General features: G+C 39.8%; 1 protein-coding gene across 1 annotated transcript in view; it reads right to left on the bottom strand.

Annotated features, from left to right (window-relative positions):
• Nucleotides 1-14542, bottom strand: part of clic4 (chloride intracellular channel 4) — a 142450-nt gene extending 127908 nt beyond the window's left edge. The window contains exon 1 of the mRNA XM_048558359.2: nucleotides 14115-14542. Within this exon, the coding sequence (XP_048414316.1) occupies nucleotides 14115-14183 (69 nt within the window). The 5' untranslated portion in view covers nucleotides 14184-14542. The remainder of the gene's footprint in view (nucleotides 1-14114) is intronic.
• Nucleotides 14543-17755: the final 3213 nt, after the last annotated feature.

Here is a 17755-nt window from a genome sequence, read left to right as displayed (position 1 = left end):
TAATTAATTTCTTATCATTAAAATGCAAATATCCACTCTGCTTAAGGCGACTGGCTTAATAGGTTGATCAGCACTGACGTCGGCACTGATTATCACTGCCATTTCAATTTAATTCTTACTTCATCTAATTGTAGCAGCAAAATTAATATATTTTTAAGGATAGCTATTGCAGCTTATGGAAGGTGCCCATTTCTTCATTTAATATGTTGACTACATGGACAATTGCTATGCATTACATGACATGCTAAAGCTATTGCTTCCTATCAAACAGAACCCAGGTGATTAATGGGAACGAAGTATAAGTTTTAGTTTAAGCTTGTTTCTGGAGAGTTGAAAGGTCTTCCATAATAGAAATGCTCTGATTACACTTTTAGACCAGTCTAAATTTGTTTTGTGTGCATGTGTTTCTTTTTAATCTTTGATTTTATATGCTGATGACTATCTACATTAAATATTCTGGATTTGCAAGCTATAAATGCCGAAGATTAGCTTCCTTCAGGAGTCATAAGTTTCAATATATCCCAGGTGAAAAGTAAATAATCAAAAAAAATCTCTTGTTCCATATTCATTCATCGGATATGGGAATCTCTGGCTAGGCCAACATTTATTGTCCATCTCTAATTGCCCAGGGGACAGTTAACAGTCAACCATATTGCTGTAGGTCTGGAGTCACGTGTAGGCACCGGTATGGACAGCAATTTCCTTATCTAAAGGAAATTAGTGAACCAGATGGGTTCTTTTTTAACTGCAGTCATCTGGTTGGTGGAATTCAAACCTCAAGACAAAATAAAGGAATTCTGTGATCCAGTGCGAGTAGGAGGAACCAGAGCTCACAGGGATTGAGGGCTGAAGTCTTAGGGCTGCAATGCTGTTTCAGTATCTAATCCAAGCTTCCTACAAGCAAAGTTTCTCACTGTATTACCCAGAGAACATACGAAGACTGCAAACTTCAGTTATTATTATGCTTTACTGAGCCTCCAGTCTAAATTCAGCTAGGTCATGTACCAACCCATCAATGTAGTTTCCATATTTTGTTTTTACCTCAACGAAGATAAATTGCAATAAATTTGAGGGGCTCAGTGGAGAAAGGAGTTTTGCAACAGTCTAAGTGTACATGAGTTAGGGGGTGGTAACTTGGACCTGGGTTGCCTCGATATAAAAGGGATAAGTGACTTCCCATCCTCAGTGACCTCAACCTCTATCTCAATTCACCCTACTCTCTCTATAGGTTCACTACTGTCTTGACCTGAATTAGATTCTCTAACTATTTCTCTTCTCTGCTCTAAACCATTTCCTTAAAATTTCTCTGTCCTGACACTAGCTGCTGCATTTACCTCCAAAAACAAGTGCGAGAAACTCGTTAGCTTTGATATTCAGATTCAACAATGTGATCAGCTTCTGTAATGTTCCTCGCTTCCCATAGTCCATCAAACCAAATTTCTTCCAAGGTTGCTTGTAAACCCATTCTAATCCAGAACAAATATGTTTCTTTAGATTTTTACCTATCTTCCTTATGCACTAACCTGGCTTGGCTTATCCAAAATACATAGCTCCTGCTCTCTCCAACGTACTAATGTTGAACTGCTGAACACTCATCTTCCCACCTGATCTTCATGTTAGCTGATATTGAAAATGGTTCTCTCTTGCTGAATTGTGCCCCTCTCTCTTTCAAACTTGCTATGAACTTGCCCTTCCACCAAAGATCTACTTTTGACATTCTCCATCTCCTCATTCCCCACAAAACCTCCCCCTCCCTTTGCAAACTAATTTCCAAGCTTCTTTCTTCTTTAACATCCTTGAAAATGTTGCTGCCTCTCAAATACATGCCAATTTTTATCAGAACTTCATCTTTGCATTCTCCAGTCAGATTGTGACTCTTGTCTGCCGTTGATAGTATCGAGGGCTATTGCAGGCTTCAGTGAGACATTGACAGAATGCAGAGCTGGGCTGAGAAATGGCAGATGGAGTTCAACCTGGATAAATGCGAAGTGATGCATTTTGGAAGGTCAAACTTAAATGCTGAATATAGGATTAAAGGCAGGATTCTCAGCAGTGTGGAGGAACAGCGGGATCTTAGTGTTCAAGTGCATAGCTCCCTCAAAGATGCCACACAGGTGGATAAGGTTGTTAAGAAAGCATATGGTGTTTTGGCTTTCATTAACAGAGAGATCGAGTTTAAGAGCCGCAAGGTTATGCTGCAGCTCTACAAAACCCTGGTGAGACCACACTTGGAATATTGTGTCCAGTTCTGGTCGGCTGATTATAGGAAAGATGTGGAGGCTTTGGAAGGGGTGCAAAGGAGGTTTACCAGGATGCTGCCTGGACTGGAGGGCTTGGCATACAAGGAGAGGTTGACTGAGCTTGGGCTTTTCTCTCTGGAGAGAAGGAGGAAGAGAGATGACCTGATCGAGGTGTACTAGGTAACGAGAGGCATGGATAGAGTCGATAGCCAGAGGCTTTTCCCCAGGGCAGGATTGACTGCCACGAGGGGTCATAGTTTTAAGGTGTTAGGAGGAAGGTACAGAGGAGACGTCAGAGGGAGGTTCTTCACCCAGAGAGTTGTGAGCGCATGATAGTTTGCCAGTGGTAGTCGTGGAAGCAGAGTCATTAGTGACATTTAAGCGACTGCTGGACATGCACATGGACAGCAGTGAATTGAGGGGAATGTAGGTTAGGTTATTTTATTTTTGGATTAGGATTATTCCACGGCACAACATCATGAGCCGAAGGGCCTGTACTGTGCTGTACTTTTCTATGTTCTATGTCTTGTCCTAAAAAAGCCCAAGTTGAAGTTGTGAATGGAATCAATGTGACTGAACATTCTAAATACTGTGAAATTGACGTTCACACCATACTCTTTGAATGGCTGTCCTCCATTTTCCAGCCGATTCCATCTTCATCTACCTTGTTCTGGCCAGAGACCCTCAACACTAACTCTGATTCTCTCTCCACAGATGTTGTCAGACCTACTGAGTTTCTCCAGATGATCCAATTCCTTTGAATGTATAGTGCTCAGAAAAAATGCAGATGCGGTGAACCATATTGTGCTTTCTTGTGCAAAGACAATGCCTTATTTACAATCATTTCACATGAGACTGGGTATACAGCATCTACCAAAAACTTTCAACAATATTGTCTTTTCAATGTTTGATCTATTGTTTCAGTCCCAGCCCAGTGAGAGTGAGAAATGAGTCAAAGAATGTAAATATTGATCCAAATCAATAGCCCAAGTTCTGGATATGTGTATAGATTTACAAGCAGGTAAGGGAGGAAACTATTTGATTCGGAAAACAAGCATTCAAAGTATGTGTAAGTCATCCTTCTCCTCAACAATAATGGGAACTGCAGATGCTGGAGAATCCAAGATAACAAAGTGTGGAGCTGGATGAACACAGCAGGCCAAGCAGCATCTTAAGAGCACAAAAGTTGATGTTTCAAGCCTAGTTCTCTCCTCAACACCCAGTTTTACAGAGTCGAATCAAATCAAACTATTTCTTTCCCATGTATTTTCACATTTCCCTGCCGCACATTGAAACATTTTTCTACATTAAAGACAGTTAAGGAAAATGTTCCAAGGTGCTACACAGAGACATAATTAGACAACACTAAATGTGGAGCCATAACAGGAAACAAGAGGTGAGGCAATCAAAAGCTTGATTGAGAAGCTGGGTTTTAAGATGCGCTTAAGTTGGCAGAGTGTGAAGTAAAGTGACAACTGGGCTTTGAAAGGGGGTGGGTTAAAAGATGGAAAATAACATTAGAATAAGAGACAGGGGTTATTTTCACAAGGTGGAAGGGCTGCACAGGTAAAGGAGTGATGAGACAATGAATGAGTTTAAACATGAGGATGAGAATTTTATATTGAAGTCAATAGTGAAGGAAAATACAATGTAGTTCTGTGTGGAAATGCTGATGGGTGAGATGGGGCTTGGACCAGGTGAGGATACATTCAGTCGAGTTTTAGATGAGTTGATGAATAAACAGTGGAGAAAGGAAGCCGGCAAAGGAGGGATGAGACAATGAATGTGCCTAAATGCCCCAACTCTGTGGTGAAGGAATGTACTTGTTGAGTGCCCAAAAATACTTCATAAAAGACAATCAAATTTAAAAGTAAGTACATGGCATTTTGAGTCTGATTAATCTGGACTGTTATCCTCATCAAGAAGCAAATATACATAATTAGATGTGACAAAGTATCTGTGTTCTCCCCAAAGGCAGGTCCTTGGCTCATTATCCACAAGATGTTCATCCTAAACTGTTTTCTTGGCAGATCTTTTCAGTGATAGATTACCATTGCCTTTCAGTCTTGCGGGCAGAGCAAGGAGGAAGATACCAAGCCTTCCTCAGCCAGAAGAAAATTAAACCTGCACTTTTGATGTTATTCTTAGCTCCAAATCAATCAGTTAAGTGAACCAGCTTCCACAGAATTATGTATCACAGATAAATATTGACTTATTTGTCCCTGTTATAAAGAATTAAATTCAATCAGTAATAATTAATTAATTTGTCAAAGGATGCAATATTTTATTTCCCTGTTGGAGGCGAATAGGATTTTTGAAAGTTGCACCTTCCTTTAAACGAAGATGCTTATTTAAAAAGTCTAGTTCTTTTACTGACTTATGAAAATATTTTACATGTTGCTAAATAAATGCAAGATGTCAACTGACTGAGTTTCCCATCTATGTTCTCCACAATCTACTTGGGTACAATGCCTTACTTCGTGGATTTCGCTAACTAAACTCTTCTGGTTGCAATATGCACTTCAAGCATAACAAGGTCACTAGCTTAGATAACAAAGCCACTTTAAAAAACAGTTGCCTTCCCCACCTGAAGGCATTGATATTTTGTTGGGATTCAGCTTCATGGTTTCTCTGGGTTACCTCACCCTAAAGGTTGTCATTCATGGATGAGCTTGTCTGCAAGTGCTATCTGGTAATGTCACTAAATTAATAACCTAGAGGCACTGCAGGCTAATACTTTGGTGGCATAGGTTCGATTCCCAATACAGGAGCCAGTGGAATTGAAATTCAATTAATAAATCTGGAATATAAAATGAGACTCAGTAATGGTGACTGAGAAACTATCGCTGTTCATTGTAAAAAGCCCATCTGGTTCACCCATGTCCTTAGAGAGAGAACTCTGCCATACTTTACTGGTCTGGCCTCTATGTGACTCCAGTCCCACAGATATATTTTTATCCCTTAACTGCCCTCTGAACAATCTAAGTAGCAAGATACTCACTTCAAGTGCATTTAGGGATGGGCACCAAATGTTATCCTTGCTTGCAACATCCACATTTATGAAAGAATAAATTTTAAAGTGTTGATGTGCTGTTTGATCATATTAGAATCAACCATGATACTGTCCTGGCCAGGCCAAACATTCACTCACCCACATCCAGGGAAAGCTGCAGAACCTCACTCATTTGATATTTCTTCACTCAGAACACAGCTATGCAAAGACCCAGCCATTTGAAGTTAATTGTAGTGTTTTTACTGTTGTCCAGGCCAAGATCAACTGAACTCAACACAAACGGGTTCAAACCTGAGTCTCCCGATTCTGATGGTTTCATTGCTCAGTAGATAAACATGCTGACCCATCAACGGACAGCTCACTATCACTTTAACAGAAAATAGATTACACAAGTTACCTGCAGCAACTTGATATTATCCACTACCTTTCAATAGCTATATACACTATTTCTGAACCATCACATTTTAGACACTAACAAATCGCTGAATATAAACAGCAGATCACGTCCACTGACCCATAAACATCTTGAATATCCAAGATCATCTACTGAACCACAGTTTTAGTTAATCCAGTTAAATAACGGGACCAGATCCCTTCAGTTAATAATGTATATCAGCATAGAAACAAGAAAGGAGCTGTGTGCACACATGCGTACAATGAACCTGGACTTCTTTTGCTTTTTCAATTACCAGCTATTCAAGGAATTAAATATTTGCAACAGGGAACACAGTCATCATACATCTATTAGGCTACCTGAGGATAATAGTTGGTGAATAGAGATTAAAAGGCTGCTGTCACCATGACGAAGTCTTGCAGGCACTGTATCTGATCTAAGCACAGACTCAGGCAATGGTGCAGTTAATAACAATAATGTACGCTACTGCCACATCCAGCAGTGGAAATCATTGATTTTTTTTCAAGAGTTTTTCATGAGAAACAAGATCCAAGTTTAAATCATACTTCAATAAACCTTGTATTACATTGGACACAGTGTCCAATCTCAAGGCACAAGGCAATGTAGCATGAGATACAAAAAGAAAGGCTTGCACTTTTGTGACCAACGGACATCACAAGCATGTTAAAGCCAATGAAGTTCCTCTTTTTAACATGTACTCCATGTTGTAATATAGAATGTGCAGTGGCCAATTTGCTCTGAGCAAACTCCCACAAACAGCAAGGTGATAATCTGCTTTGTGAAGTTGATTGAGGGATAACTATTGGCCAGGACTCCACAAGAACTTTCCTTACTCTTTTCTCAAACTAAGAAAAATTCATTGTAATGGAATATTTTGTTCCGGCTGAGCAAACAGATGGCGTCTTAGTTTAACATATCATCCATTAGACAGCACCTCTGACAGTTCAGCACTCCCTTAGTACTCTCCGTTTCAGCCTTCACCTTTGTGCTGATGTCTTGAAGATAGATTTGAACCTAGAACCAGCACAGTGGCTCAATGGTTAGCACTGCTGCCTCACAGTGTCAGGGACCTGGGTTTGATTCCACTCTTAGGTGACTATCTGTCTGGAGTTTGCACTTTTTCCCCATATCTGCATGGGTTTCCTCCCGCAGTCCAAAGATGTACAGGTTAGGTGGATTGGCCATGCTAAATTGCCAATAGTGTTTAGGGATGTGTAGATTAGGTGGGTCTGGGTGGGATCCTCTAAGAGTCAGTGTGGACTTGTAAGGCCAAAGGGACTGTTTTCACACTGTAGGGATTCTATACATAAAAATACCTTTCCTGACTCAATGGCTGGAGTGCTATGAACACCATAAAAGGAGAGCGGTCCATCATTCAATTTTTGTTATCAGAATGTGAGCATTTATATCCACCTGGTTGAAGTAAAATACTCAAATGATGCTCAAAACTTCTACTTACCTGCTTTTTGGAGGGGTTTGCACAGCAGGAGAAATGCTACAGTTAATCTTTACATCTTAGATTTGCAAGATGAAACCCCAGTCTATTTGCTGTGTACCAACTCCTCATAGATGTGCATGTTAGACTGGAGGGACTGGGCTGTGTTTCCCACAATGCAAACAGCAGCCTGCCAAAAGTCACCCTCTGTGTTCATTTAAACCCAATACCAAAAGGGTAAAAATAGAAATTGCTGGAAAAGCTCAACAGGTCTGGCAGCTTCTGTGGAGAGAATTCAGAATTAACATTAGAAATCAGAGTTAACATTAACTCTGATCTCTCTCCACAGATGCTGCCAGACCTGCTGTGCTTTTCCAGCAATTTCTATTTTTGTCTCTTATTTACAGTACCTGCAGTTCTTTCTGTTTTTACCAAAAGGATATCAGTCACCATGGAACTGTAGCTCAGAGTTTGATGAAAATTTTAACAAGAAAACTTTGGTAATCCAGGTCCCGTCCGCTGATCTTTCTATTCTCACCTCACACGGCAACACTTGAATAAAAATTTATTTTGACTGCAAATTGTTTCCTTTAAAGTGGATAACAATAGCTTTCTGAATTACTGCCAAAAGTAAAATTTAAACCATTGTCACCAGGTCAGTCTGGAATGAATTCCTGTTTGAATAATGACAGCTGCAAGTAGTTTACAAATGAGCCCCAGTGACTGGAATCTGGCACAGAGCAAGTGTTGGTGAGCTTCTGGGATGTAACATTCAGAATTCTACACAATCACTTTGGAGAGATTAGGTCATCTCAAAATACATGCATCCATCGCACTTACAATTCATCTTGGGAGATGCTGAATTGTAAGAAACACTGTGTTGCTTTGACAAAGGCAATTACATATATCTCTGGAACAATTGTAGAGCTGGATGAACACAGCAGGCCAACCATCATCAGAGGAGCAGGAAGGCTGACGTTTCGGGCCTAGAAAATGAAGTAGGGTCTAGGCCTGATACGTCAGCCTTTCTGCTCCTCTGGTGCTGCTTGACATGCTGTGTTCATCCAGCTCTACACCTTGTTATCTCAGATTCTCCAGCATCGGCGGTTCCTACTATCTCTGGAACAATTATCAAGCTGAATTAAGAGGCAGCAAACCTTTCAAGCGTAGGGGGAACATGTTAAACTCACCTTTCTGTAACATTAGGCTGGAGTACATGAAGTAAAAAAATCTCCATGGTCAGTTGGTAACATTATATTGTGTTTTTCCTTTCTTCTCTGAAATCCTCATCAAATGACTCAGATTTGACTGGATCTTACAGGAGGCATTAGTCACTTATGGGCCTTTGATGAATATTAACCATTGTTCCTTTCAGACTCAAGAACTGTCAGAAGTAGTGCTGCGACTTGCAACAACAAGTATCCATGGCACTTAGAAAATAATGATTTGCTCTAAGAACTGAATGGCTGTCCACATTATCTTGAAGCATTTCACAAACCCAAATTACTGATACTTTGAGTAATGGATCACGTCAATCAGTTTCATGTTACATATCTGGTTACCTTTATGTTATAAAATCAATTGCATGACAAATTTTAAAACTACAAAGCAGGATAAATAAATCAGCAAGAAACATGGGTTTCTTTACAAATTGTATTCCTTAACTAAATGCAAGTAACTCAAATTGTTTCTTTTTTTTAATGGTGCAAAATGCTCACAGATGACCAAATTTAAGTACGGTCAGCAGAATTTTCTTTAGATGTGAATTGGCCAAATGACTAGACAATTAAAGTGCCATCTGTTTTAGATCTGACTCCAAAAATATGAAATTCACAAGCTGTGAAAACAGTTATACACAGTTTAAATACATAACCTCAGGGCTGCACACCATGATCATTTCCTGTAAAATAAATGCCTCTTAAAACAGGATTTCCATTCTTGCAACGTCTGTGCAAAGGTTTACTCCCAAATATTTCAACATGTACTATGAAGCCTCAAATACACCAGCTTTCAATTCTGGCAAACATCCAATTTTAACCAAGCTCACTGTACAACCACAAGCCCCTTTTACATGTCCTAATTAGAGCTCTACATTTATAGATGGAAGCTCAGATGTCAGGGAAATTTTGACGCCAATTTACATAACATATTTAAAATAAAGATGCAAATTTTGCTCCATTCTATAATGACAGAGTTATGTCATTACAGACAGGGCAATGAAAATGTTATACATATCTGTTTAGAATAGAAAAGAAAAATGTTGTATTGTGTAATGAACAACAGGATGGAAAGATGAGAGTTGTTAATACTCCTGCAGTAGCAGTTTTTAAACATACATTTAGTTTTACATATTTTCAGGTCTCATTATTTTTCGTTTCCTTTGAAACATATAACACTTCTTGATACTGATCTTTCTACCTTGACTTCACCATCTCATGCCTGACGTGATCTTTTAATTTTTCACCAAGATGCAATGCCCTTGAGTCTCCTTTCACCTGCGAATGTGCTCAGTCTCTGCCAGCACAAAGGTGTGGCATTTTCTCCTATTTGCATTGCACAGGCAAACATAATTTTTAAAAATACACATTTCAATATACTTTCTACTTAAATTCCTTAGTCTTTCTTCAGATTTTCAGTTCAGGTTCTATTTTTGAAGAATGAATTCACATTTAGATGGCATCTTTCATGGTTATAAGATACCGACAAGTGTTTTAACAATGAAATACTTTTGACGTAAAATCATTTCTTGCAACATAGCAACGTGGCAGCTAATTTACATACAGTAAGGTCCCGCAAAAAGCAACATGAAAAGGACTGGAGTTTCTGTTTTAGTTTGATTGGTTGATAAATCAGTGTTGTTCTAGACTCTTGAGAAAACTCCTATGATCTGCAAATAATGCTGTAAGATCTTTTGCACCTGAGCAGGAAGACATAATGTTATCTGACATTAACAGTAACTGTGGCAAGGCCAAGAGAATATTGGCATGCCTGTGACAGGCAGAACAAAAATTAAAAAGCGAGAAAGTGGCATATCAGTGAAAATGTATTGGGTCAGTATTTGAAGGACGTGCAGTTCCCTTTCTACGTATGAATTAGAACTCAGTCTTTTCAAGGTTGCAGTGTTTTTATCATTGCAATTTTTATTTTCCTCAAATAAAATATTATTTGAAAACAAAAAGCTAAATTCAAAGGATGCATATTTCTGCTTGTTGTATTCACTGACACAAAGGTATTACGGATTATTCACTAGTATGCAGCCATGTTGTCCAGGCTCCCGAATCAATAAAGTACATTTTAAACTTTGATAAGTAGCCATTTCTAAAGTGATGATTAAGGTCTTGAATATCAACCTCATTTTTATTCATTCAGGTTTATATTAGGCTTGCTATTCTGCCTGGACTTCTGTTGAGGATGTGACAAGATGAATTTCAAACTTCTTGTTCACATTATTTTTAATTGAAGATGTATTGAGGTGGAATTCAGTTAATTTGACAAGAAGCCTGTAACATCCTTTCATTAATAAAATAGTAAGTTCGAGAAATGCTATTATGCAAGCATTTTAATCATGGTGACATCCGTTCTTTTAAGAAGAATGCTATGAGTACTACTTAGGATTTGCAGTGTTGATACTGTACCCTGTGAATCAGTGAGATTTCTTTAGTCTGTGAATGGTTATCAAAACCTTAATTTCTTTTAATGTTAAAATATTATTTAGTCAGACGCAACAAAACATCACAAAGTTGTTTAAAGGATGGTTAGAGGCTTTGAGTCAGTCACTGCTTGGTGAGACGAAACAGCGAAGTGAAGAAATCAAGGGAGGAAGTCTCACAAGACAGAGATGGAGCACCCAAAATCAATCTATTTGATAGTGAAACAGTAGAAATGCAGCACAAATGATTAGCGATGTTGGCAAGCAATGCCTTAACTTGCTGGTGTCTGTACCAAGCTGGGGCAATGTGAGATGATCCAAGCTTTGAAAATGAAAGGAATCTGCTGCCTTTGCCCAGTTGGGCCTGCATGTGTCTCAGGAAACAAAAATAACTCTCAAATGAGGGCTCAGAAAAGATTTACCAGGATGTTGCCAGGAATTAAGGGTTTGAGTTATAAAAATAGGCTGGATAGGCTGGGATTATTATCACTGTAGCATAGGAGGTTGAGGGGTGACCTTACAGAAGTTTATAAAGTTATGAGGGGCATAGATAAGGGTAGGGGAGTTCAAAACTAGGGTGCCAATTTTTAAATGATAAGAGAAAGATTGAAAAAGGACATGAGGAGCAACTTTTTTTTTAAACAGAGAGTAGTTCATGTGTGGAATGTACTGCCACAGGAAGTGGTGGATGCAGGTACAGTTAAACTATGTAAAAGACATTTGGATAAGTACGTGAATAGGAAAGATTCAGAGGCATATGGCCAAATGCAGACAGGTAGGACTATTTTAGTTTGGGAATATGGTTGGCATGGACCAGTTGGACCAAAAAGTCTGTTTCCAGGCTGAATGACTCTATGACTCTTTGAATACAGTACCTTGAAGTCAGTTTTGCTGAATGTCTCTGTCTCTATGTAAGTCAATCAAAATGAAAATGTGCATAGAACTACAAGACTTACATAGATGAAGAGACCTGCAGTAGTATTCTAAATGAGTTATCATTTGTGAACATTTGGCATGTGGTGGTTGGCTTGGACAACGTTAAGTTGGGCATCAAAGGGACAAGAACATGGACAATGGTTTCAGCTGCAGCAGAGAGGAGGAGAGACTTGGAAACAGTTGGAGAGATGGCAAGAAAATATCTATATATAACATAAGTTTTGAAAAGGAGAGGTAGCTCAGTTTGAAGAGAAACATCAGAGTGATGGAAGTGTTGATGAGAACAACAAAAATCACATTCAGCTTTATAATAAGGAAAATTAGCTTGGGTCCATTGGCAGCACTCTTGCCACTAGATCAGAAGATCATAGGTTGAAGCTTGAGTACAGTCAAATTTGTCTGTGAAGTAAGTAATAAAGGGGTGCTGTTGGGGGGGGGGGGAGGGAAGGGTAACAGGGTTAGTTGGTGAGGACAGACGGCAGGGATTGGCCCTTTTCTGGCCCATTGAGTATTCCAAAAGGAGGTCCCATTTCTCTCACCACTATCCTTCAGAGACCACCAGAGATTACCGGGCAATCTCCTTCCACCCCACCACATGTCACCTTACCCCACACCCTCCCACCACTCAATCCTGTTATGGAGGCAGGGAAAAGCCATTAATTGGCCCCTTAATTATGTCAATTAGTCTCTGGGTGAGAGGGCCAACTATCTCTGTTAAGATAGCTTGGTTGTAGGAAAATGGCATGCACCCTACCTGCTAACTTCCCCTGCCTTTTTACAGATCTCCTTCCCCACCATATCCACTTACCTGTCAGCCTCATATATCCCAGCTGCCTGGAAATACCCAGCCCCTGCTTGTTTGGTTATTTTCATTCATTTGTTGCTTATGGAATCTTGCTGTGCAGAAATCCTCTGCCACGTCGCATCACAAGAGACTGAAGTCGTACTTCACATGTGCCAACACCATCACTGCTTGTAAAAGGCTGTGTAATATCCTGATGATTTTATCCGGCGCAACAATAATCAATGAGAGTTGCCAAGCTATTCAGCAGTCCCGCATTACATCCAGATTTGACCTCACTCAATGCTCACAAAATGCACAGTAGCCACTGGATGGATCAGGGACAAAAACAAAATCTATCTGGAATTTCATCTTCTGTGCCAACATACCAATTGATCAGCTATTTCCGCATGACCTGGACTAGCCCGGCCTGCTTTGTTCAGCCCCACGTTGGCCAATATATCCCTGAGCCACTGAACAGTGTTTTTTTGGGGCGGGGGGAGGTGTACGTGTATAGACTGTTACATGTAATCATTCTGAAATTTCTGTCTGTTTCCCGGATAAACTATTTTCCTTAGACAGATCACTCGAATCATGATTCACTAAGAACCTAACTTACTTTGGGGGAAAACTTTCTGAAGAAGGGTCCAGACCCGAAACGTCAGCTTTCCTGCTCCGCTAATGCTGCTTGGCCGGCTGTGTTCCTCCAGCTCTACGCGTGTTATTTCAAAATAAAACTGTTTGGGGTGGGAGGGGGGTGGTGAATTGAAAAAAAATACACATTTGTGCTTATCGTTCCGTTATGACCTGCCCATGAATGGTAATGTGGGTGTTCATGCTGGAAACCATTCTATCGTAAGACTTTCATAAACCACACCCAAAAACTCTCTCAGACAATATAAAAATTAACATATTTCTTTGCTGAGATAATGTAATCTGAAGTCATAGCCATTGTGTGTGGAAGCGGTTAGCTAAGCTCAAGACATTTTCTTCTAGTTACTGAGCGGACCAGTTCTTACCTACCCAAAGAAACTGCTTCGTGTTCACAAACTTCTAGCTGTCAGGTTTGGTCTAATATCGATTTTAGCTGGCTTCAGTTATGGAAAAGGAATTCTAGTCAATGGGGAGTGGTCTCACGCCATCAATGACCCTTGCTTCCACAAAGCGGGAACAAGTTACACTGGAGTGCTTGAATTACACTTAAAACAATGAGTTCTAAACACCACTTTACACAAAAAGAAACTGTCACAAAGACAACGGTGCTCTACCTAACTGTCCCTCTGAGTTGGCAGCTGTGAAGAAATGCATTAAAATATTGACTGCCCAGCACTGTTTCGCGTACGTTCGAGAATATCACACAGTTGTAACGAAGCTTGAAAGCAACACAAAGCGGACCAGAAATAGAATTAAATTATAAATTCTTAATTGGTTCGGCACAAAATGTTATACATTGGAATACAGTTCTGTTTTTGATACACTACTATCAACTGTCGTTTGTTCAGCCGTATAATTAGTTTTGGTTAAATATAAAAATAGATTTATCTTGGTGCGAAAAGGGAATGAGTATAAGCAGAGCCAAGTGCCTCTCAGACAGCTCAATGCTTGCTGTTTCTGGAATAAAGAGTCAGATTCTGGTATATCCTACCTTAACAAACAACTCTATCAAAGGATCTTTGTGTCCGTCCACTCCATTCTGTGGGGTCGAGAGTGCCATGATGAAGAATTTCTAGATTTTCAACAGTCCACTGATTCGGACTTTTCTCCCAAGTTTACAGACTTGCTCGTTTTCTCTGTCTCAATTCACAGCAGCTGCCGCAAACCTTCCTTCAGCGGAGAAGCGATTCCGTCTTCCTCCTCTGAGCCTGTTCAAACAGTACTGTTCTTGGTCTGCCTGCCTGTAGTAATATGAATCTCTCTCTCCAGTGAGATGCTTTCTTTAGCCACGTCCTGGGGAACTGGGTGGCGAAGTCTGGAGCTGAGCAGTTTCCTCTGCTCACTCTACATGGTCATTGTGTGGAGCACAAACTCGCTGAGAGAAAAAAAAGCAGCTGGAATATTTAAAGCCGGTGATGTCATGCAGCAAAGGGAAGGGAGAAACTGAGCAGGCTTGTGGAGAGCGTCAAAGCACAAAGCAAGAGCAGCCAACAAATCAGAAATAGCTAAACCAAAAATGTACAAGTCTGGGTTATACCCAAACTTATCCATTGTAATTACACTCCCCCTTGCTGATCAGAGAATCTAAGATGTCAGGGAGCTGAGAAAATCCCATATTGCAATGTAAAAATGTAATCTCCCATCACATTTTTAAATCAAGTAACAGATAGAGATTCCCCCCCCCCAACACACAATCCTTTTCTTTTGTGTTGTAGTTTAATTCTCCTTCTGATCTGCAGTGTTTTTCTTTGTTAAGGGTATAAAATAAACCGAAGTTTCTTTGTGTATTCTTTGAAGAAACTGTACTGTTGTTCTTTTGTAGTGCAGATCTTTGAATATTTGATTCACAGAGAAGTCCTTAAGAGAGACAGACAAATATTGGATGGATGTACAATTCAACCATTAAACCAACACAGATGATTAATGTAATTAGCTGCCAAATATTATCCAGAATTTATTGTTAAACTGACTGTCAGGTTAATTACAACATTGTCAGATATTAATACAACTGAACATTTGATATTCCAGGATGCTTCTCCCATGGATCCAATGTACAGTTTTATTGGAATACACGAGGTTTTCTTAAATCTCTACAAATTCAATGAAATGGAAGGCAGTAGTTTATTAATATTTGTGAGACAGTGCTGCTGTTGCCAGAGGGTCAACACTTTAGGAGGCAACGGTGTCTCTGCCAACCAGTACAGACACTGCCACTCATAATTATGTTATGACCATGAGGAAAGTATTACACTCAATTGGATCTCCAGTACTATGCATACAGAGCTGAAAGCCCAACATATTTTCAGAATAACTTCAAGTAGAAACAATCCTGTGATGCAAAGAGACATGCATAGGTTGCATTTTTATTGAATCTCAACAGTAGATTTAGAGGCCATTTAGCCCACTCAGATTGCAGTGACATGCCGAAAAGCATCACACCCACACCGCCAAGCATCCTGGTAATGCCTTATTTACCATGGCAAGCCTATAAATCTCTGGACAGTACAGGTAATTTAGCATAGCCAATCCACCTAACCCGCACATCTTTGGACCGTGGGAGAAAATTGAGCACCCAGGGGAAACCCACACAGACACAAGGAAAACAAGCAAACTCCACAGAGGCAGTCACCCAAGGCTGGGATTGAATCCATTCCCCGGGTGGCATGAGGCAACTATGCTAACTACTGAAACACATTGTACATGTAGTTAAACATATAAAGCTGACTGATGGAGTTGGGAAATGGCTGTACATTGGTACAGTAGAGGCTGTACCTCGGAGCGGGAATAGTCAGGGTTTACGATTTTTTTCTTATTTATATAATTAACCTGTTCAGAGATGTTATTACACATCACTGGAACAGGTGGGGCTTGAAGCCAGACCTGCTGGTCCAGGAGCAGAACAGGATCACTTTGTCAGAGGTGGGCCTATACGGCATCATCTCCAGCACCTTCGTCTTCTTCTCTTACCTCCTGTTCCTCGCTCAGTGAGCTGTCTCCTTCACTGGCCTTACTGTCCTCAAAGTCTAAGCCTCTCTGGAAAGCCATGTTATGGAAGCAATCACAAAAACACAGAACCTTGTAGGCAGCTGTTGGAGGTTGCTACCTAACACGTCCAGCTTCTGTATTAGTCCAATGGCCTGGAGTAGTGATAATATTGATAGCATTGTCTCTGTATCTCAGCGTATGACTTCCTTAGAAGGATCAATAGCCATTGCATCTCACCTCACACAATGTTGAATAATTGAACTTACTACTTCAGCTATACAAATACTGGCTAATGTCAATTAGTGCCAGCTGCACAAGGAATTACCACCTCTCATTATATGGTATATACCAGCCCAGGCTAATTTCAACTACAGTGAAGCTCTATTGACAATGTTACATTGTACCAACAGTTTGCATTAAAATTGCAACTTTAACGTAGTAAAATGTCCCATGGGGCTTCACGGATGTATAATTACAGAAAGACTGACACAAAGCAATAAAAGGCGATGTTAAGGTGACCACATGCTTGGTCAAAAAGTTTTGAGTTTCATTTTAAAGGTCGAGAGGCAGAGGGAATGTAAAGACTTTGAGATCAGAGAATACTAGTTGGTAGGATTTAGACAATTGATGATAGGGCCAGCAGGAGTGGAGGATGAAGGAAATTAGCCATGCACCAAGAGTCCAGAATTGGAGGAATGCCAAATTCCTGGAGGATGTAATTCTGATGGAAGTTACAATAGTACTGAGGTGAAAGGCCACTGTGGGGTTTGAGCTTGCAGATAAGAATTTTAAATCGAAAGTTCTTTGTGTCAATTTACAATACGTTTTATTGAGAACAATGATGGTGAACAAACGGTTCGGGTAAGCCTGTACAGTGGGACCAGAATTTTAGATGCGTTTGAGTTTCTGAAGGGAGAAAGATAAGCAGGCTGTCAGGGGAGCACTGAAATAGTGAAGTCTGGTGGTAACAAAAGCATGTTTCAGCACTATATATAGTTTGACTGGTCACTGCTTAATTAACAGAAGAAAGAAGACAGAATTAAGCCTCATAATTACTTTTACTTTAAGAGCACCCTGCTGCAGAAAAGGTTTAATTCATTTTGCAATGGCCAATGTGAGATTTGATGAGTTAAATCATTTGATCAGATCCTTTAGATTTTATTTTAAAGTAATTCTTCCTCCTACTGAAAGTCTGCACTTACAGTTGTGAGTGTGTTCCTGAAAATCATGACTTTCAGCAAATCTTAGGTTCCCATTGGAATAAATGATAAAGTCAGAGTTAGATTCCTTCTGATATTTCTTGCCAGAAAAAAACAATGTATAAGACAAAATACTGTAGCACACATGTTAAGCACTGGGCAATGTTATCTGAAAACTCCAGCAAATGTGAACAAAATAAATCACTATAGATTGAAGGAGTACCATATTGAAGGGAAAATGTTGCAGGAATATGGAGAGGGAACGGGGAGTGGGACTAAATAAAATTGAGTAGTTATTTCAAGCAGCCAGGAGATGCAAAATAGATGAAATGGCTTCCTTTTGTGCTATATAGTTTTATTATGCTATGATTTGCAACTGAGGAGAGATCCTCAACTTTTGATCTTCAGATACCTCCCTGAGCTCTACCATTAATCTCAAACATATTTT

The sequence above is a fragment of the Stegostoma tigrinum genome, chromosome 24, assembly GCF_030684315.1.
Source record: "Stegostoma tigrinum isolate sSteTig4 chromosome 24, sSteTig4.hap1, whole genome shotgun sequence".
Lineage (NCBI taxonomy): Eukaryota > Metazoa > Chordata > Chondrichthyes > Orectolobiformes > Stegostomatidae > Stegostoma > Stegostoma tigrinum.
The sequence above is the reverse complement of the archived record's forward strand: the minus strand, read 5'-3'. Positions and strand labels throughout refer to the sequence as shown.